Raw genomic sequence first — 21,291 nt, forward strand, 5'->3', positions numbered from 1 at the left:
GGGAATGAATCTGATTTGATCTGTATAGTCAGTTAGTGTCGGTAAGAAGTGAGTCAGATCATAGCTTCCACTGGGCTTTTATACTTTTATCCTAGGAGACCACTGGTTTCACACAGCTGGGGGACTTTGGGCTACCCCGAAGGAAGTTCTACAGAAGGAATCAATATAAAGTGATCCTGAATCACCCTCTAATTAGGTACCAGTTGATCCATTTAATTTGCTATCTTAGCTCAGCAGACTATGAGTCCCTCAAAGCTGGTCAGTGCATCAGCAATCTCCTCAACAAACATGGTGCCACACCTGCAATAGGAACCCTCCTTTCCTTGGGGTACCTGGGTTTGGTGGTCATGGAAAAGGAAAGAATGTCATGGGCAATATTTTCATGGGGATGACAATTTCATATTGCCTAGCCAACGATGCCCAGCTGAAAATACCAGTGATATGGCATATAAAGGATATGAAGTAACATCTTCAAAATGAATGGAAGTTGAAATAAATCGCAGGGGAAAGAAAGCCAACAGGGAGATGATTTTAACTGACCCACACTAGATCGATGACACCTTTGATAAAGACTTGGCACAGAATGATCAACAGGGTACCATGGGACTCACCATCCTTACAGATTGCTCCCAGGACGCAGACCCCTGTATCTAAGAGATATCCACTTAGGCAACTCGTACAGTTTCTGTCCCCAGGACCATTACAAGACAAACAGCTGGCATCACATCTAAGAGAAAACATTACATCTTATTATATTTTATCACATGGCACTTTCAGGAAAATGTTATTTACATAACATTGCACATTCAATTCTCCCCGGGGAAGATTACGCAAGCTCTTTTCTTAGAACAGTGACTGGTTTTGCACCGCAAAAGGACTCCCAGCAAGTAGACCTTTCCTGCAAAGTCTGGAAGTCATACTACATATTTAGAAATGACAAAAGCATGATTTCCTTCTCTAAGCCACTCACAATGTAAAACCTTTCAAGAGAAAATGTGAAGTTGCATTACACACATTTTCTCTTAAAATGCCTTTGGTTTAATGTTTGCACCAAGATTTCTGCTATAAATTCTAAACTGGCCCAGAACCTGATTTGAGAGTCACATCCCAAATATAATCAACCATATGGAAGTTGGCCCTTCCATTTAAAAAGGCCAAACACATGCAACACTTGGGGGTGGGGGGAAACATCTGCTTACTTTCTGCAGGATTTGTATCCATTATCCAATGAGTGATCAGGGTAATAACCACTACTACAGCTCTGTACACATCTCCCATCCTCCATGAAGTAACCTTCTGTGCAGTTTATGCATGCATCTGCTCCGGAGCCTTAAAGCCAAGGTAAATAAACAAAATATCAGATCGTCCCCCATTATTGACTGCAGAACCTATTTCTAGATTGTAAGCTCCTTAAAGACAGGGCTCATGTCTACTGCTTCTATCGTCTCATACCCTCTGAAATGCTTGGTACAGTGCTCTGCACACGGTAATTGCTCAATACCAGCGATAGATTGAATGACCCAGAATAAACTCAACGTGTGACAGTAATGCTATGCCTCTCTTGGGGCTAAATTTGACAGGTGTGGCGCTTTGAAACACCAACTATAGCAGAGCTTCTTGCTGTCTCAACCAGAGCTACTGGCTTGTATGCACCAAGAGAAAATATCTTGTCCTAATCTGGAATCATAAGACATGAAGAACAACACGACCTCAGTTGTCAATGCATCTTACGGGTAGTTCTGGCAACCGTATACACATTTCAACAAGTGGGTCTGTCTTTCGTGATGCCTTTAAAGAGCCAACGGTACTCCAAGAGAACATCAGGGGCCTGTAGAGTTTCTTTATCAGGAATGTATCCTGCATGGAAATGGATGTCCCAAACCAACCCAAATCAATCAACTAATTGTATTTACTTAGGTCTTACTGCATGCAGAGCACTGTAGTGAGTGCATGGGAGAATTCAATATATCAGAGTTGGTAGATGCATTCCCTGCCCACAGGGTGCTTACAAATAGGACAGCTCCCCCACCCCTACAAACACAGACTGATCGAGTCAAGGAAACCAACAATAAGTACCAGCACACGTGGCACAGAAGCGGTGACAGCGTTCACAGTCCTTGCCATTATAGTACTGCCCATCTTCACAGGTGATAGAACATCTGGATCCATGTAAGCTAGGAAATAAAAAGGAAGAACTGGATAAATCTTCCCCCCTCTTTCTCAGCACCGATTATATGCATGTAGGTACGTGTTTGGAACTTCTTTTTCTCAGCAGTGGTTTGAGAGTCCTAACTTTTGAGGGCACCTTTCACCCCAGAGGGATTCTTAAAGCTCTGCAAATTCAGAAATTCCAGGTAGTTCATAACAAATTCCAGGGGCTGCTAATGATGTCCCCGTGGAAGGTTTGATCGTAGAAAAGCCATAATGGTGCTATGGCACCTAAAACATACTGCCCCAGCTGGTCCCAACCCTGGGGCCATCCAGAGTCACCCTAGAAGGATCCGCTTTGGGGGCTGAGGCAGTCCTAGGTTTCACTCAGCTTGGGAGGCTCCTGGTTCCCTCTGGATCCTCCCTGAGTTCTTTGGAACCCTGGGATGGGGACACTGGAACCATTCCCCACACCCACCTGGGGGTTCATCAAGATGGGATGGAGTGGCTTGGCCTAGAGCAGGCCCCACTGGAGCAGCTGCAGCCCAAAACAGTTCCCCCAAGTCCACCCCAGGCCCAAGCCAAGCCCCCGAGGTGCTCCTGGGGGCCTCCGAAGCTGCCCCAGTGTTGGGAGGGAGTGGGCTGATGTTACCTGTGGCTTGACTAGAAACGCTGGGGGATCAGCTGGCCTACGGCTTCTGGCCCGCAGCAGTGTGGAACCCTGAAACCTTAGGGAGCTTGAGGGGTGGAGCAAGCTGAACCACTCTTCCCAGAAATGACTTCAAACAGTGGAATGCAAACGTTGTAAGATAGAAAAGGGTAATGTTTAGCGGGTAGAAACACTTCCCAATAGCCTCATGGTGAGAAAGAGAGGTAAATACTAGCAAAGAGGAAAATGAGAGTGGAACCTAAGAATGCCAGAATACAAGTCACTGAAAATACTACTAGGTAGCAGAGACCTAACTAATGGTTTTTCACATTTCGGCTCAGATGGGGGAAAGCCTCGGTTTGCACTGGATTCTTGAAAGCCCACAGGATTCAGCATTAAAGCCAGGTGGCCCTGAGTGCCAGGCAATAAAACCTGCCATTCTTTTAAAGTAGAAAACAGGAAAATAATAATAATAATAATATAATTATGGTATTTGTTACACACTTACTGTGTGCCAAGTACTGATCTAAATGCAGGAAGATATAATACAATCAGATCAGTCAGAGTTACTGTTCCACAAAGGGCTTTCACAGTCCAAGGGGGAGAGAGAAGAGGAGAAACTAAGAAAAGACTCTACTTTTAGTTGAGTTTTTTATTTTCATCCCCCAAATTCCTTACACCTCTGAAGGATATAGTTGTTGCCATCAAGTAGGGATGGCATTTTATTACCTGAGGAATGGACTCTTCAGGAATGGAAAACTGGAGAAACAGATTGTGATATTGTCCTGATGTGAAACTGTGAAATCCTTGGCTTGGCTGCTCTGATTAGCAAAACCTAACCTGCCTGGCCCCAACAGAAACCTGTCTGACCATGGTCCAGGTTAAACCCCTGTTTGACTTTGCTAAAACTGTTAGCTAAAAGAAGCCAAGAATGATGTTCAAAGACGAATTATTCAGAGACCTTAACGATGTATGGAATTCGGGTACGTGGCTCACTGATGTACCATATATGTCTTTTTTTCAAGCTGTCACAGCAGAATTTTGACTTAATAGTGCTATTTGTTAAGCGTCCACTATGTGCCAAATACTGTACTGAGCATTGGGTCATATTCAAATAATCTGGTTGGACACAGTCCCTGTCCCACAAGGGACTCACAATCTATGTAAGAGGGAGAACAAATAATCCCTATTTTACAGTTGGGGATGCTAAGGCATAGAAAAATTAAGCGACTTGCCCAAGGTCACACAGCTGATAAGCAGTAGAGTCAGTATTAGAACCCACATCCTCTGACTCCCAGGCCTTTGCCTTGCCTACTGGGCCACACTGCTTTTTCACTCAACAAAAACCCACAGTACTATCCTTTCAAACTAATTTGGTTGGGGTGGAGCATTGTGTGACCTCCTCAGTTTGGATCAAAAGGTCACATTCACTTGCGGGCTTGAAACATGTAGCTCCTTTATGGATTTTTGCAATGATTAAGTCCCCTTACCAAGAAAAAATAGCCTTTGGTATTAAATATATGTGCATTCCATACCATAATGGAGCTAGGCCTGAGGTACTTAAGATAAAGTGAAAGATTGGATGTATGGAGAGACACAGTAAAGATAAGAAAATAGTTTCCAACTATCACAGGAATGAATCAGGAAGATTTATACAATTTACCAGCTTTGTTTCGGCAATAATCCTTGATTACTACACTGTAGGTCAAAAGGGTGAAGAATGTTCTAATGTGGCCAGATCTTTTATTTACCTACATTTGAACAGTTTTTTTAAATTAATCTGTCTGGTCTACATTTTATTGCTAACCGCTAAATGACACAAACTTCATCTCAGGAGAAAAACATGAAGGCAATGTAAATAGCAATAAAACACTTAACTTAAAGCCAAGGTCAAATAGGAACGAGGTGTAACTCTCTTGAATGTATATCCATAGAGTCTGAAGCTTCCCTGGTTATTGTGCACACTGAAATCCATCTCATCGTTCCTTACCTCAGGCCGTGTCTGCATTCTGTGCAGTTTTGGAATTCCGTACAGGTCTTACAGTTTTCGTTGCATCTCCTGCATACATTTTTATCTGTTTTGGGGGATAGGGAGGAGGGAGAAATCCAGAAAATACAGATCAATTTGATTTAATGAAATCGTATGGAAGTGTTCCAATGCTCGTTGTTTTAAATATTTTCCACGTGGATATGAGTGGAAATCAGTGTGCAGCACAGAATGCCAAATAAATCATTGCCCTTTTTCACAGATCAAATGTATCTTCATTATTTCTATCAGTTTTAAAAAAGAACATGATTTTTTAAAAATTTTAAATGAATCAGCATTGCTCATTGGGCATGTCTGATCAACGAAGTTCTAATACATAAATGAGCTTGGAAATAGTAAGAAAGAGAGGGAGCACAGTCCAGTGGAAAGAACACAGGCCTGGGAGTTAGAGGACCTGGGTTCTGGTCCTATCTCTGCCAATTGCTGACTGTGTGGCCTCAGGCAAATCACTCAACTTCCCAGTGCCTCAGTTTCCTCAACTGTAAAATGGGGATTCAATACCTGTTCTACCTCCTACTTACGTATGCCGCACATGGGACAGGGACATCGTCCGACCTGATTAACTTGTATCTACTCCAGCACTTTCAGTGCTTGACCCATAGTAAGTGCTTAACAAATACCACAATCATCACCATCATCATAATGATATGTTGTAACCTAAGTAAAACAAGTGGAATGCACACCATTTTTGTCAAAGCGATCTGGTCCTTCAGGTAGCTGCTGGTTCCCGAGATTGTTTCTGTACAGTCAATCAACCAATAGCATTTATTGAGTGCCTAACGTTTGTGCAAAACACTGGTTAGCAAGGTATAATAGAACTAATAGACATGATTTCTGCCTTGAAGAAGCTTACAATTTAATGGGGGAGACAGATACTGAAATTATTGAAATAAATTAAAGTTAGGAGGAAGCAACAGAGTATAAAGATCTGCACAGAAGTGCTAAAGGGATGTGTAAGTAGTGAGTACCCAAGTGCTTAGGTGAAGCAGAAGTGCTGAAGTGGTGGTAAGGGGGATAAAGGGTGCGGAGATGAGAGATTAATCAGGGAAGGCTCCTGAAGGAGATGTGATTTGAAGAAGGGCTTTGAAGATAAGAAAAGCAGAGGTCTGTTGGTTGTGAAGGGGGTGGGAGTTTCAGGGAGGAGGTGGGGGGTGTGAGCAGGAGGTTGGAGATGGGAGAGAAGAGAAATGCTGCATCCCATGGCCCAGGGAATGAGAGAAATCGAGTTGGGTTCTCACACGGCACTGAAAGACATTTTTACCAGATCCGTGTACACCGAAGTTGGGTTTTCCCCTTGGCTGGGATGAGGGTTCCAAGGCAAGGGATTTCAGATATTTTTTTTAATGGTATTTTCTAAGCACTAACTATGCGCCAGGTACTGTATTTAAGCACTGGTGTAAATACAAACTAATCAGGTGAGACACAGTCCATGTCCCACATGGGGCTCATAATCTTAACCCTTACTTTACAGATAAGGAAACTGAAGCACAGAGAAGTGAAATGACTTGCTCAAGGTCACAGTAGACAAGTTGTAGAGCCAGAATTAGAATCCAAGATCCACTGACTACTGGGCCAGGGCTCTTTCCACTAGGCATCACTTCCCCTCCATGTTGTTCTCCAGCCTCTCACTGCTGTTGGGTTGATTCATATATCAATCGCTAGTATTTGCTGAGTGTCAACTGTGTTCAAAGAACTGTACTACGTATTTTAGGAGAGTTCAGGAGTTTGTAGACATGGTCCTGGCCTTCAAATAGCTCCAATGGAGGAGGCAGATACTAAAATAATTTACAGATAGGAGGAAACAGAAATGGATACATAGATGAGTTACTGCTTAAATAGCTGGGTATGTAAGTCTATAAAAGTGCTACCGGTGCATGGCCTAGTGGATAGAGCATGCGCCTAGGAGTCAGATGACCTGGGTTCTAATCCCGGATCAGCCACTTATCTGCTGTGTGACCTAGGGCAGTCACTTCACTTCTGGGCCTCGGTTTCCTCATCTGTAAAGTACCTGTATATATGTATATATGTTTGTACATATTTATTACTCTATTTATTTACTTATTTATTTTACTTGTACCTATCTATTCTATTCATTTTATTTTGTTAGCATGTTTGGTTTTGTTCTCTGTCCCCCTTCTAGACTGTGAGCCCACTGTTGGGTAGGGACTGTCTCTATATGTTGCCAGCTTGTACTTCCCAAGTGCTTAGTACAGTGCTCTGCACACAGTAAGCGCTCAATAAATACGATTGATTGATTGATTGATTGATTGGGGATTCAATGCCGGTTCTCCCCGCTACTAAAACTGTGAGCCCCATATGTGACAGGGACTGCATCCAACCTGATTAACTTGCATCTACCCCAGAGCTTAGACGAGTGTTTGACACATAGTAAGTGCTTACCAAATACCATAATAATAATAATAATTTCTCAGGGGAAGACACCACTGTTACAATCACTCAGTGGTATTTATTTACCTCTTGCTGTGTGCAGAACACGGTAGTAAGCACTTGGGAGAGTACAAACAATCACCTAGCCCTCTTATACCTTACTTCCCTGTGCTTCTACTAGAACCCAGCGTGCACACTTCGCCAACCTACTCGCTCTACTTCGATCTCATCTATCTCGCCACTGACTCCTCGCCCATGTCCTCCTTCTGGCCTGGAACTGGGATGGCCACCTGGCTGGGGACCCGTTGGGGGCAACGGGCCACCCTCCCACCATGCGTGAGGAGGTCAGATTGGAGGGGGTGGATGAGGGGTGGACTGGCACTCTCTTCTTGGGGGGTGTTGGGGGGCCGGATCTGTCCCGCTGGGGCTCACGCTTGGCTTCTGGTTGAGCGAAGGGGGAAAATGGTGGGGCGGGGTTGGATGCCCCCCCCACACACCTTTTGGAAAGATCCCCAAGAGGCGTTGGTGCCCGTGGCACTGGTTCTTTTTTAAGCCAAGGGCTTTCTGCCCTGATTGCCTCGGTGGTCTCGTTGGCACATCCTCTCCCTGGCCTGGAACTTAACACAGCGCTCTGCACACAGTCTGCGCTTAATGAATACGAATGAATGCACTTCTCTCCCCACCTTCAAAGCATCACCCAGGTCACACCTCCTCCAACAGGCCTTCCCTGATTAAATCCTCCTTTCCCCAGCTCGCTGTTGGGTCTGTGACCTTCGGACATTTGCTATTCGCCCCACCCCCAGAACCACAGCACTTTAATACTTATCTTTAATCGTGCGTTATAAATTATTCATACTTCCTCCCTTCAAGGCCCTACTGAGAGCTCACCTCCTGCAGGAGGCCTTCCCAGACTGAGCCCCTTCCTTCCTCTCCCCCTCGTCCCCGTCTCCATCCCCCCCATCTTACCTCCTTCCCTTCCCCACAGCACCTGTATATATGTATATATGTTTGTACCTATTTATTACTCTATTTATTTATTTATTTATTTATTTTACTTGTATGTATCTATTCTATTTTTTTTATTTTGTTAGTATGTTTGGTTTTGTTCTCTGTCTCCCCCTTTTAGACTGTGAGCCCACTGTTGGGTAGGGACTGTCTCTATATGTTGCCAACTTGTACTTCCCAAGCGCTTAGTACAGTGCTCTGCACACAGTAAGCACTCAATAAATACGATTGATGATTGATGATGATGGAATGCCCTCGCTCTTCACAGCCGACAGACAACTTCTCTCTCCACCTTCAAAGCCTTATTGAAAGCACATCTTCACCAAGAAGCCTTCTCTCACTAAGCCCTCCTTTCCTCTTTTCCCACTCCCTTCTGTGTTACTCTAATTTGCTCCCTTTTTTCACCCTTTCCTCAGCCCCACAGCACTTATGCACATATCCATAATTTACTCATTTATATTAATATCCATCTCCCCCCTCTAGACTGTGAGCTCGTTGTGGGCAGGGAATGTGTCTACCAACTCTGTTATACTGTACTCTCCCAAGTGCTTAATACAGAGCTCTGCACACAGTAAGCACCCAATAACACAATCGATTGATTGATTACAATAGAATACAGCCTCCTTTGCATTAAACCCCATGGAGGAATTACCCTCCCCAAGAAGTCCCAAACTCTAGTAAATTACTCACAGAGATCCAGGTAAAATCCATTAGGGCAGTCAGAGATGCAACTGCTGGTTTCTTCATTCAGATGGTAGCCCAATTTACAGGTGAGACATTGGTTGCTGTGGCTTCCGATGCAGGACTCACAACTGGGGGCACACTTTCGGCAGCGTTTCTTGTCCGCGTGGTAGTGACCCGAGGGGCAGTTTGAGACACAGATTCTGATAAGAGAAAAGGTCATGGTCACCAGAGGTGCAATCTCCAGCACCTCCTCTATGTACCATCACCAAACAGCAGCCCTCCTAAGCTTCCCTGTGTTTCCCTTGTTCCACAGGTCCTAGTCCTACCCTCAACCAAAGGTTGTACAATATAAGTCCATCTAGGCATCTGCCCGCAGGTTCCATACAGCTCTCTTCCTCAGGGAGTCAATCAATGAAATCGTGCCAAGAAATCTTCCCACCTTCCTAACTCCAACCCTCTTCTGGAAGTGGAAGGGTATGCAACTGGATGGAAGGGTGGATGTGGGGGTGTCAAGGTTTAGGCAATGAGGTAGGTGGCAAGTGATTAATTGCACACCCATCATCCTAGTTTTTTGTTTTTTTTTTACTCACATGCCCCTCTTCTAGGTTGGCTTGATGTGCTCGGGAGCAATACTAGGCAATCCTGGATAATGTGGGATAAGGTGTCGAGAAGGGACTTTTCTCTGCCTCTGACTAATGATACAGGAAATTATGATGACGGAATGGGGAGTAGAGAGGCAGGCATCAAGATCCTCAGTAAACGTGATTCTTTTTAAGAAGGCTGGCCATACTTCCCAGGTTAGCCGAGGCAATCCAAGATTTTTGTGGGCTAGCCCGGGCAATTTAGAAAAATATCCATGAGGCCTAGAAGTGGGACTATACTGGCTAAACAGGTCAGCCTACCTTACCCAATCCCCGGCTACTCTCACTCTCTGAAAATGCCTGGATGCCCATGTCCTGGCTGGAGCACTCTCAGGGCATGCTCTCCCTTGCCCCCCTCTCTCCCCCTCGCCCCCCTCTCCATCCCCCCATCTTACCTCCTTCCCTTCCCCACAGCACCTGTATATATGTATATATGTCTGTACATATTTATTACTCTATTTATTTATTTATTTTACTTGTACATATCTATTCTATTTATTTTATTTTGTTAGTATGTTTGGTTTTGTTCTCTGTCTCCCCCTTTTAGACTGTGAGCCCACTGTTGGGTAGGGACTGTCTCTATATGTTGCCATCTTGTACTTCCCACGCGCTTAGTACAGTGCTCTGCACACAGTAAGTGCTCAATAAATATGATTGATTGATTGATTGATTGATTGTGTCCCACAGCATTCTGGGACTTAAAGACCAGACAGTTCCCAAAGGCCAGGAAATGTTAATGCCACAGTTTACCCTCCCGCCCCCAAGCTCTCCCAGCTGTCCAGGGGAAAGGGGAAGATGGGTAAGCTTGAGATGATGTCTTGGTGTTCAGGTTTTCCAGTGGTCAGTGAACTTTGGGATGTGTAGCTTCTGAAGAGACCTAAGTGCTGGACAGAGGGTTGTTAACAAATCCTTCCCTCACCTCAGAGAGATGAGATAGGATGTGATGCTTTCACCACTTAACAACAACTCACTTTCCATGTGAGCTAAGCAGTGTATTCCAGGTAGGGAGGCCTGTGTATCCCTCTTTCTTACCGAGTGTTGTTTTTCAATTTGTAGTAGTAGTGTAGGCAGTCATTGCAGTGATCTGGTCCTGGACCCTCACATCCTACTTCGCTGCATTCAGGGTCACACAGACCTTTTGAAATCCAAAAATTAAGGGAAACAACTTTATTTTTTACTCATATTTTAAGTAACTAATGCAGGTCAGAATTACCATCCTCTTCACATACTAAATTGCAAGGACTGCATGGAATTCCTCCAATGTGGAAGAACTACAAGAAGAGCATAAAAGTGTCATGCTGGATGAAGCTAGTAGTCCATCCAGCCCAGACTTTTGTCTCCAATGGTGGCAATAAAGAATGCCTGGATGAACAGTGTGATGACTGGCTTCCTTATATTGACCCTAGTGGCTAGGGACGTGGCAACCAGCCTCCCTAACTTATCCCTATTTCAATAACCCTTCACAGACCTCTCATCCACATATCGATTTCACCGTATTCAAGCCTCTGACATCCCTAGCCATTCCCACTATAACCCTCACTTTCCCTCAATCACCCTATTATGGACCTCTCTTCCATAAATTTAGCCAAACCCTTCCTGAACCTCTTGATATTGTTTCCTGTGTTAATCAATTCCAAATGCTTACTACCCACTGTTAAGGTGACATGCCCTATAGGTGAACTCCTGGCTTCCAAAGAAAATAGTAGATGCCTCAGTATTATTCCAAACTGTAAACCCAGTCACACAACACTCTAAAAAATAAGATAGTAACTGTCATGGGCAAAAGAACAAAAATTTTAAATTCAAATGAATGTTGTCACTGTGTCAACTAGAGAAGAAACTGAAATAAGCAACTGTCCATGACATTCAAAATAAAAAAAAAGGGCAGAAAACCAGGAAGAAAAGCTGCTGATAAAGCAGAAATAAGGTCACTGCTCAGTTTTGGAACTGGAAGGCCCATCTTCGATAAGGCCAGCAAATACACAGAGTAAGTAGAGTGATACTGACGCAAGCACAAAAAGAACATGATTCCAACGCGGCAGGAATTTGTCACCATCTAGTCTTGGATCTTGAAGCAGGCACTTTAAACATAGATATTAACATATTAGAAAATGCACCCATGTCCGCAGGCCCACGGGAAACTCAACAACGGGTAAGTTTAAATGTAATTTAAAGCAGGGCTGCAAGCCCAAATAACTCCAGAACCGGAGCTTGGGGGTCAGTTCTTCTGTCCACCTGCTCTGCAACAGAGCAAACTGAAGTGGTTACTGCGATGAACCACAGGACTGGACAGGGAGGCACAAAATTCTGGAACTTTGTCCTAATGGCTGGAGATGTGGGACAAGTTCTGAAGAAGGCTCTGTACTTTACAGAACTGTTTCACACAACAATTCTGCACATCTGGCCTTAGGGCTGTCTGAAGATTGATCTCAATTGCCATAATAGTACTACACATATTATAGAAGCAGGGTGGTCAAGTGGAAAGAGCACGGGTCTGGGTGTCAGAGGACCTGGGCTCTAATCCCTGTTCCATCAGTTGCCTGATGTGTGACCTTGCTTCTCTGGGCCTCAGTTTCCCCATCTGTAAAATGGGGATTCAATGCATCTTCTCCTTCCTCCTTAGACTTTGAGCCTTGTGTGGGACAGGGACTGTGTTCAACCCGATTAACTTGTATCTATGCCAGAGCTTAGAAGAGTGCTTGACACGTAGTAACTACTTATAACAAATGCCATCATTATTATGAATTACTATTATCGACCCCCAGGCAAATGCCCACCAGCATCTGGCACAGCACAGAGCCGGTCATAATTTCTAAAGGTTTAGAACACGTGATCATCTAGTGACTAGAGCTGTAGGAGTCAAGAACACTAAGAACCAATCCCGGTCCTACTGCTACCTTCCTGGGTGACCTTGACTAAGTCACTTTACCTTTGTGAGATTCAGCTTCCTCATGAAACAGAGATAATATCTTCCTCCCAAGGGTATTAAACTGTGATAGGAATTACAGGCAGCTGGGTATGGCCTAGCCAAGACCGACTCGAACCGGGTGAGAGGACCTGGTGACAGTGTTGCGTGGGTCATTGTGCAACTAAACATCTCCCAGAGGGTGTGCATGTGCTGGGATATGTATGTGGGAATGCGAATGTGTGTGGGTGTGGGTGTCTTTCAATGTTAATGTCCTAATGGTATGACCAGGTATAAGTGGGGTGTATGTTGGGTGTCATGATGTGCGAAATGAGGTGGGGAAGGGGTGGGGAGGGTGCATGTCCCAGAGTGGATGTGTGTGTTGGTGATCATCCATATGTGTTTCTGCGTGCTTTCAGTATAAGCATATTACGGTGTCGGTGAGTTTGTCTCACTCAGGGTGGATTGGTGCTGTTGGCCACCAAAATCAAGGGGGAGGGTGGAACATTCACTGGTTCATTGCAAGTTTGGAATAGAGTTGTTCTGAAAACGAATGAAAGTTCCCCGAAGCATTGGTTGGTGTACACAGAGTCAGACTATTAAATCTTTCTTAGGAGAGATGAAGGGCCCCAGACGTGGGTGGGGAGGTCTGGATCTAGTAGAAAAGGTCGTCTTTCCAAAACTGCAGAGCTGAAAGTAACCACAACTGGCTTCTGCAGCAACCTGGCTTCTACATTCATGTACAACACAAAGAACGCCCCTATCAACATCTTTGAAATAAACTCCATCAATAGTACTAGTTCAGTTTGTAACTGCACAAATATCCCCTGTGCTACAAGCAACATCTCTGTTCTGCCTTGGTTTAATTTGAGCTGGCAAAGTCTCATCTACTCAGGCAACTTGAGTACGCAGCATGATTGAGACAGAATCTCTGTGTTCGGCCAAAATAGGCATAATCAAGTTACACGCTTCAAGATAGGCTGACTTCAAATACAAGGTGAATAACAAGACCTATTGTATAAACCCTGGGATGGCTTCACAGAAAGGGGGTTCTGGGTAGATGCCTGCTGAAATGGAAAATGATCAATGACTGAAATTAATTCAGGTGCTAACCAAATCCCAATAATTTTTAATTTTGCTCAGAGTGCAAATGCAGCCAAAACTGGAAGAGGAGGAAGTTACCACTGGGCTTACCTTAATAGGTAACAAGATGCCCCAGTGCTCCCCATTTCTCTTTTAGAGAAATATATAGGGAGGGAACACCTTCCTTCTCTTGGCCCCAAGAGAGACCCTGAAATGGCCTACTGGGTGCCCTAGTACACATAGCATCCCATGGCCAAAGAAAGAACTCAGATGGTTTCGCCAGTTAAGATCTGATTAGCTCAGTGGCCCTGGGAGGTTTGTAATGTAAGTTTATAAATGACTCTGAGGTAAGGCTTGCTGGAATTAGATGGCCCGCCTGAGCAGCTAAGACATTAGGTTATGAGGCTGCTCAACAAAGTACCCTCTCTAATTCCCACAGGGAAGAAGCTTGGAGTGGATTGTAAAAGTGCAGGGCACTCTGAGGGGGAATTTTAAACACATAATTTACGAACATCGCCCCAATGTGAGAAGCTTTGTCCATTATGCAATGGCTTCGTGAGATATATCACAACCCTTGGGAACAGGCTACTGATATATGTTAAAACAGCATTCTGAACAGTTTGAGACTATGGGCCCTGTCCACAGGGCCCTCTCCTCACAGCTAGTGGATCGGGGATGTTCTACCTTGCTTGACAACACAAGCAACCACCACAAGACTAGAAATGTATGGTGCTGGGATGTGTACGAAGTGAGTAGTGTGGTCTGTCTCCCTGAAAGACCATGGCAGGAAGGTAAGGTACCTGATTATAATGGAAGTTTTTCCAGATTATGTTTCCCTTGTCTGTGTCCTCTAACAAATTTTTGCACTTGTTGGCTCTTTCCCCATAACTGATTCCCGAGTGTGGATACAGGAATTTCAATTCAGTGTGAAGAAACAGGAGGAAAGACCCAGATGAAGCACCACCAGATGCCATGGGATGGGGTCCAGGACCAAATCCCAGACCTCTTAATGCCTAGACCAATCAATGCTACTCCACTCGGCTTTTGCCTCTCAACTCTCATGGACTGGAAGGCTTGGAACTGAGTCTCTCAAACCTAAGGACGACTCTGCACAGGAAGGAGAGAATTCCCTGCTGCCCTAAGCAGGCAGAGGGGAAACGAAGTTCATGAGAGGCAGTGTGGCTCAATGGAAAGTGCACGGGCTTTGGAGTCAGAGGTCAGGGGTTCAAATCCCGGCTCCACCAATTGTCAGCTGCGTGACTTTGGGCAAGTCACTTAACTTCTCTGTGCCTTAGTTACCTCATCTGTAAAATGGGGATTAAGACTGTGAGCCGCCCGTGGGACAACCTGATCACCTTGTAACCTCCCCAGCGCTTAGAACAGTGCTTTGCACATAATAAGCGCTTAATAAATGCCATTATTATTATTATTATTATGGGGAAGTGGAGGGAGAGCTTGGTTCTCTCCTCTACACCTTCCATGAAAAGCTCAATTATCATGTGTGTACTATCACAGTCCTTGACACAGGCAAGTGCTTAATGGATAGTGTCATCATTCTTGTTATTTGTTCAGTTGAGGCTTCTTTGGGACTTGGGCTGTGGGATCTACATTGGGGAGCAGGATGGGGTGGAAGGGAAGGATAGGGGCCCTGAGTGCTGAGGAGAGTTTCCTCTCCACCTTCCAGCCACTGTGTAGAGAAAGCCCAGGATCAGGCAGGACCAATTTCTTTGAGAAATTTTCTATATTGGGGGAGCTCTTTAACAAGTCAAGCATGGTTGAGTTGCCACACCACTGAGGCTCCAGGGTCTGCGTGTCAGGAGGCCAAGTGTTTAGTACAGTGCTCTGCACACAATAAGCACTCAATAAATACGATTGAATGAATGAATGAATGAAGGCTCCATTTGGATTGGGCAGTTCTGACTCAGGATTTTCTCAGCCTGGAGCAGTAATCCCAGCTTCCATCACGCAAGCAGTACTTATCTATCAGGTGTTTTCTACTGTTGAGGCTTTTGAGATGTAGAATTTTAGTCTCTTATCTTGAAATGTTAAACAATACTCTAACAATTGACTTTTCTCTTTGCCTCTGTCCTTCCACCTGTAGACTATAGGACCATTGAAGGTCAGGGTCTATCATTCCTTAGTCTTCTAAGGAGTCACCTCAGCATTTATTACAATGTTAGCCAATAATAGCCTGGAACTGTGGACCACCTGCTCAGCCATGGATTCCACCACTAACTATTGCCACAGCCTGGAGTAAGGGATGGTTGGCCCTTTCCTTGTTCTCCACTTTTGCTTTGTCTGCTTGAGTGTGTTCAGAGGGTGTCACAAGGATGAGCCAGGATCATGATGGGAAGAAGAGGGGAGGGAACATAGGAGGATGGCAGCTCATCAAATTTCTCTGCTGCCCTCTATCAAGGAGGAGTCCTGCTCTCCTCACCCCATGTACTTATCTCTGGTTACCCATCCTAAGCTTTGAAGATCAGGCAAAGAGAAAGCAACAGATAGGAAGGGAGAGACAGAGTGAGAGTGGGATGAGGGAATAGGGGAATGAGGGAGCATTAGATGGTAATAGGAAAAGACTAGAGAGATAGGATGATGGAAATTGGGTAAGTCCCAGGCAGTAATAGGGATGGGGGTGGGAGAGAAATGCATGAACAATGAGTGAATGCTTCATGGGACGCAAGTAGTTCATTATATTAGTATTCATACATGAACTTCTTATTCTCCTTTTCCTGATGAATGCAAGGTCACGCTGTTGTTTTTCGAACCAGGTTTGATGCCATAGAAACTAATGAAACTAATGAAAAACTTGCAAACAAAAGCAAACTGGAAACCCTGAAAGAAAAGGTGCCAGGACAACACTGCAAAATGGAGCACTGGGCAAATTCCTTGATTTTCTGAATCCCCAAATTTACCTTTACTTTAGTGTCTTGAGAACCCAGGCAAAGTCTTTTGATGGGGGAAATTTTCTCTCTGAGCTCCTTAAGTGATTTGGTTGGATAGAACTGATGTGTGTTGCTAATATGCAGTCTCTGACTTACCTGTGTAATCATCTGGAGGGTAGTCTTCCGTGGGGTCCTCCACTCTACTGGAGCGCACTCGCTCCACTTTAGGGAAGTCATTTGTTGGCGAGTAAGGTTGGAGAGATGTGCCATACAGAACCAAGGACCATTCCTTCAATTTGCCTTGGGAACAAAGAAGAAAATCACACAGTTACCAAAGAATTCCAGTCTTTGACCCAAGAAGAGGCGGCAGGTGATTCTTGGTGAGACCCTGAAATCCTCATTCCTTTGGATCTCTGACATGACTTGTCTAAATCCGAGAAACTGATCAAGTTTGGGGGATATGGATTTTCTTCCCACCCCTGTTCTCTCTGAATCACATGGAAAATCTGACTCACATACATACCTGCTTCCAGAAAAAAAAAACTAGATTGTATTTCCTTTCGCAGATTCAATTTTCCTCTGTAAAATATTTCATAACATTGTCCCCACCCCACATTCCTATTGATTTGTCAAAGAAGAGCTAGCAGCAGATGCAACTGGTTAATAAAGACTATTTGATTAATAATACCTTATCAGTGCTTGTGTGTATACGTGCATGAAGGACAAGAACTGAGTCTCAAAGTCAGAATTTTGCCGATCTTGATTTCAAAAAAACATACGAACAACTGTTTTGAGAATTTTTCTGTATTACGGGATCTCTTTATAAAGTCAGGGAAGAAAAACACGTACTGTATTCCATCCTACTTGCAACGCTACCTTTACCCGTCACATACACAATTTTACATGGCATTTTCTGAGTAACTGAGGTTTATGTAGCACAGGATTAGAAATGAGTCTAATGGTGTCTATACAGTTTTCCTTTGACTGGCAGGTCTATCAGAGTCTTTTTCCCCCACAGTTGATCTGTTTAACACATTCATTCATTCATTTATATCTTAAAGACTTAAATAGCCTCAAGGTTCCAAGTATAATGAAAATCACAGCAAAGCAAGCACTAACGGTAGTGATTAAAACATAAATATTAAATAACATAAAATAGAAGGAAGGCTGTATGAACAGCCTTCCCCCCAGCCCAACTTCCCCATTCTGCCCTGAAATTCTCCAAATCAAAGCAGGTAGGGAATTCAAGAATATGCACCCCTAAATGGGCAATTTGGTAACTTCTAATGAAAAGGGTTTAGTACAATTTGGAGGAACTGAAGACTACTTTCTTTCTAATGTGTGGCCATTCCAGATCCTTCCTTAGCTTCCTACTTTCCTTGTCCTCTCCCACCCTTGATCCTCCCCCTCGCCACCAATGCCTGTTCCTCTTTGCATTCACTAATGGACTACAGGCCCCCTCGTTGGCAAAGGATACAGGTCACCCAACTTTCTGCAGGAAAAACAAGAGAGATTGACATCTCACACTTCTGTAGCAGAAGATGTTTGTACTTTAGGAGCAACAGGTTTTTCTGACTGCAAGAAAATCGATGAACTGATTGATTCATCACTGAACACCAATAAAGGAGGGTAATGCAGGGCCTGATTCTTAACTGTATTTTCCCCATGGAACAAATAGAGCACACATTGAGGATTTAAGGGTGGGAGATAATATTTCATCTTATTTGGAGCTGCCTCCAAATTGATCCTTTTCCTTTACGACTCACGTCTTTTAACTCCCGTTTCATGCTAAATTTGGCCTACCTAATGCAATTTCTGAGATGAAGCGTGGCCTACTGTAAAGACTACGGGCCTGGGAGTGAGAGGACCCGTGTTCTAATCCCATCTCTGCCACTTGCTTGCTGTGTGACCTTGGGCAGGTCTCAACTTCTCTGGGCCTCAGTTTCCTCATCTGTAAAATGGGGTTTGAAAATCTGTTCTACTTCCTACATAATGATAATTGTGGTTTTTGTTAAGGGTTTACTATGTGCTTGTGCATATAGCATACAGCACATAGTAAACCCTTAACAAAAACCACAATCATCATTATTCCTTAGAGTTTCTGAAGTGGTCTTGGTCCAAAGGGATATCCTTCTATCTCTAAAACATCTCCTGAATTTGCTCCTTCCTCTCCATTCAAATAGCTATCACACTGGTTCAACTACTTGTCATATCCCATCTTGACTACTGTATTAGCGTCTTTGTTGATCTCCCTGCCTCCAGACTCTCCCCTCTCCAGTTCATACTTCACTCTATTGCCCAGATCAGTTTTCAAAAAAATCATCCTATGCACATCTTCTCATTCCTCAGGTGCCTTCAGTGGTGGTCCATCTATCTCTGCGTCAAGCAGAAACTCCTCACCATCAGATTCAAAACAGTCAATCTGCTCTCTCTACAACCCAGCCTGCACTCTGCACTCCTCTAACTCCAACCTATTCACTGTCCCTTAGTCTTGCCTCACCCGCTGTCGACCTCTTGCTCGTACCCTTCCTCCTGCCTGGAATTCCCAACCCCTACATAACCATAGTAATAATTATTATTGTGGTATTTGTTAAGTGCTTACTATGTGCCAGGCACTGTACTAAGCCCTGGGTTGGATACAAGCAAATCAGGTTCATTACAGTACCTGTCCCACACAGGGCTCAAAGTCTCAATCCCCATTTCACAGATGAGGTAACTGAGTCCCAGAGAAGTGAAATGACTTGTCCAAGGTCACACAGCAGACAAGTGGTGGAGCTGGGATTAGACCCCATGACCTTCTGACTCCCAGGCCTGGGCTCTACTCACTATACCATGCTGCTTCTCTATCTGACAGACCACCACTCTCCCCATCTTCACAGCCTTACTGAAAGCATATTTCCTCCAGTAAGCCTTCCCAGACTCAGCTCTCAACCTCCACCCTATTTTCCCTCCCTACTGCATTTCCTGTGCACTTAGTCCTAACCCCAAACACTTAGGTACTTCCCCACTTTACTCAGTTCCTTCCCTTACTTTTAATTTATTTTAATGTTTGATTCCCCAGCTAGGCTGTAAACTCCTTGAGGTCAGGGATCATGTCTGCCAACTGTATCGTACTCTTCCAAGTACAGTGCTCTGTACACAGTAAGTGCTCAACAAGTACCATTGATCAATTAATTGACTTTAGCACTGTCTCATTTTTCATTCCTTAGACCTCTATGAAGGCCTGTGATTTGGAATTGCCACCAGAATTCCCAACTCTTTCCTCCTGTGGTGGGGAACAGATTATTTTTCCTCTAGGGATGAAAGTAGTAGCAGGTGAATGGGAGGAGAGGCAGGAGTTTCTGTTCCCAGATGGGATTTTCTATTATGGAATAGTTGTTTAAATAAAGAGTGAGAAAGTCCTCACAAGTTGCCAGCACATAAATGAAATCTGCCCCCAAGGCAGCTTTAATAGGCACAATGAAAATACTTTACTAAATACATATTTTAATAATGAATAAGCAAAAAGCTCATATCTGTGCAAATAACATTGTTGCTTGAGGCAGAGTTCACCATTTAATTTAGCCTGAAAACTTTCCCACTCAACAGAAATGGGGATCCTTCCAGAACCTACAAATGTGAATGTAGAATTTTTTAAAAAGCTGCTCCCCAAGGGAATGAGTATAGGTTCAGATGGGGGCCCAGGACTGAGCCTTGAGGGACACCCAAGGTTAGGGAGTGAAGGCAGAGGAAGAGTCTGTGAAGGAGGCTGAAAAGGATCAGCCAGGGAGATGAGAGACCCAAGAGAGGGTTGTTAGATGGTGTTTCCAGAAGTTGAGTGCAATCCAACAGTGTTAAGGCAGCCAAGTCTCCCCCTTCTAGACCGTGAGCCCATTGTGGGCAGAGACTGTCTCTGTTGTTGAACTGTACTTTCCAAGTGCTTAGTACAGTGCTCTGCATGAATGAATGAATGAATAGGTCAAGGGGAATTAGGGTAGAGTTCATTAGATTGAGTAAGGAGGGGTCACTGATAACCTTGGAATGAGCAGTCTCAGTGGAGTGAAGGTATTAGTGGAAGCCAGATTGGAGAGGATCAAAAAAGGAGTTGGAGAAAAGAAGGAAGGTGAGAAAGGCATCAAAATTGCTCAGAAAATAAATTGGAAGTGGACTGGGTTGGTGGGGGTGGAGGGGGGATGGGGAGATAGTGTAGGGAATAGAGGAGAGGGTAGATAACCATGACTACTAATTGCAGAAGGGTCAGAGATGGATGATGTGGGCTTCAAAGGATGAGAAGGTGAGGGATAGAGGATGTCAGCAAGGCCTAGTGAATAGAACCTAGGCCTGGGAGTCAGAAGGACCCAGGTTCTAATTCCAGCTTCATCATTTGTCTGTTGTTTGACCTTGGGCAAACCACTTAACTTACCTGTGCCTCAGTTACCTCATCTGTAAAATGGGGATTAAGGCTGTGAGCCCTATGTGGGACAGGGACTCTGCCCAACTGGATTTGCTTGTATCCCTCCCAGTGGCTTAGAACAGTTCCTGGCACATAAGAGGTAGTAACAAATACCACAATTATTACTATTATTATGTAAGTGCAGCACTGGGGACAAACTTACTTTCTCTGTAAGGTTTGGGGAGTGAGAGAAAGTGAAGTTCCCTTGGGAGACTCAAAAAAACATAATGTATATCCTTTAGATTGGGCTAAATATGGGTCAAGACACTGTCAGTGAATTAATGCAAAAGTCTTGCACACTTAACTATAAAACTCTGATGGAGACAAGTTGGGTGGCTGTAGTTCAGGCTACGTTTTCAGACTAGTTCTGTTTTTTCCCCTAAAATGGAAGGAAACAATCATGCTGGCAGAATAAAATATGACT

At 44.2% G+C, this 21,291-nt stretch overlaps 1 protein-coding gene across 1 annotated transcript in view; it reads right to left on the minus strand.

Moving 5' to 3' along the window:
* Positions 1 to 21,291, minus strand: part of PCSK5 (proprotein convertase subtilisin/kexin type 5) — a 414,129-nt gene that overhangs the window by 133,782 nt on the left and 259,056 nt on the right. The window contains exons 14-20 of the mRNA XM_038769509.1: positions 16,592 to 16,735; positions 10,595 to 10,697; positions 8,928 to 9,121; positions 4,788 to 4,872; positions 2,077 to 2,174; positions 1,200 to 1,329; positions 612 to 727 (exon numbers count right to left, since the gene is read on the minus strand). Of these exons, the coding sequence (XP_038625437.1) occupies positions 612 to 727; positions 1,200 to 1,329; positions 2,077 to 2,174; positions 4,788 to 4,872; positions 8,928 to 9,121; positions 10,595 to 10,697; positions 16,592 to 16,735 (870 nt within the window). The remainder of the gene's footprint in view (positions 1 to 611; positions 728 to 1,199; positions 1,330 to 2,076; positions 2,175 to 4,787; positions 4,873 to 8,927; positions 9,122 to 10,594; positions 10,698 to 16,591; positions 16,736 to 21,291) is intronic.

The sequence above is a fragment of the Tachyglossus aculeatus genome, chromosome X4 (assembly GCF_015852505.1).
Source record: "Tachyglossus aculeatus isolate mTacAcu1 chromosome X4, mTacAcu1.pri, whole genome shotgun sequence".
Lineage (NCBI taxonomy): Eukaryota > Metazoa > Chordata > Mammalia > Monotremata > Tachyglossidae > Tachyglossus > Tachyglossus aculeatus.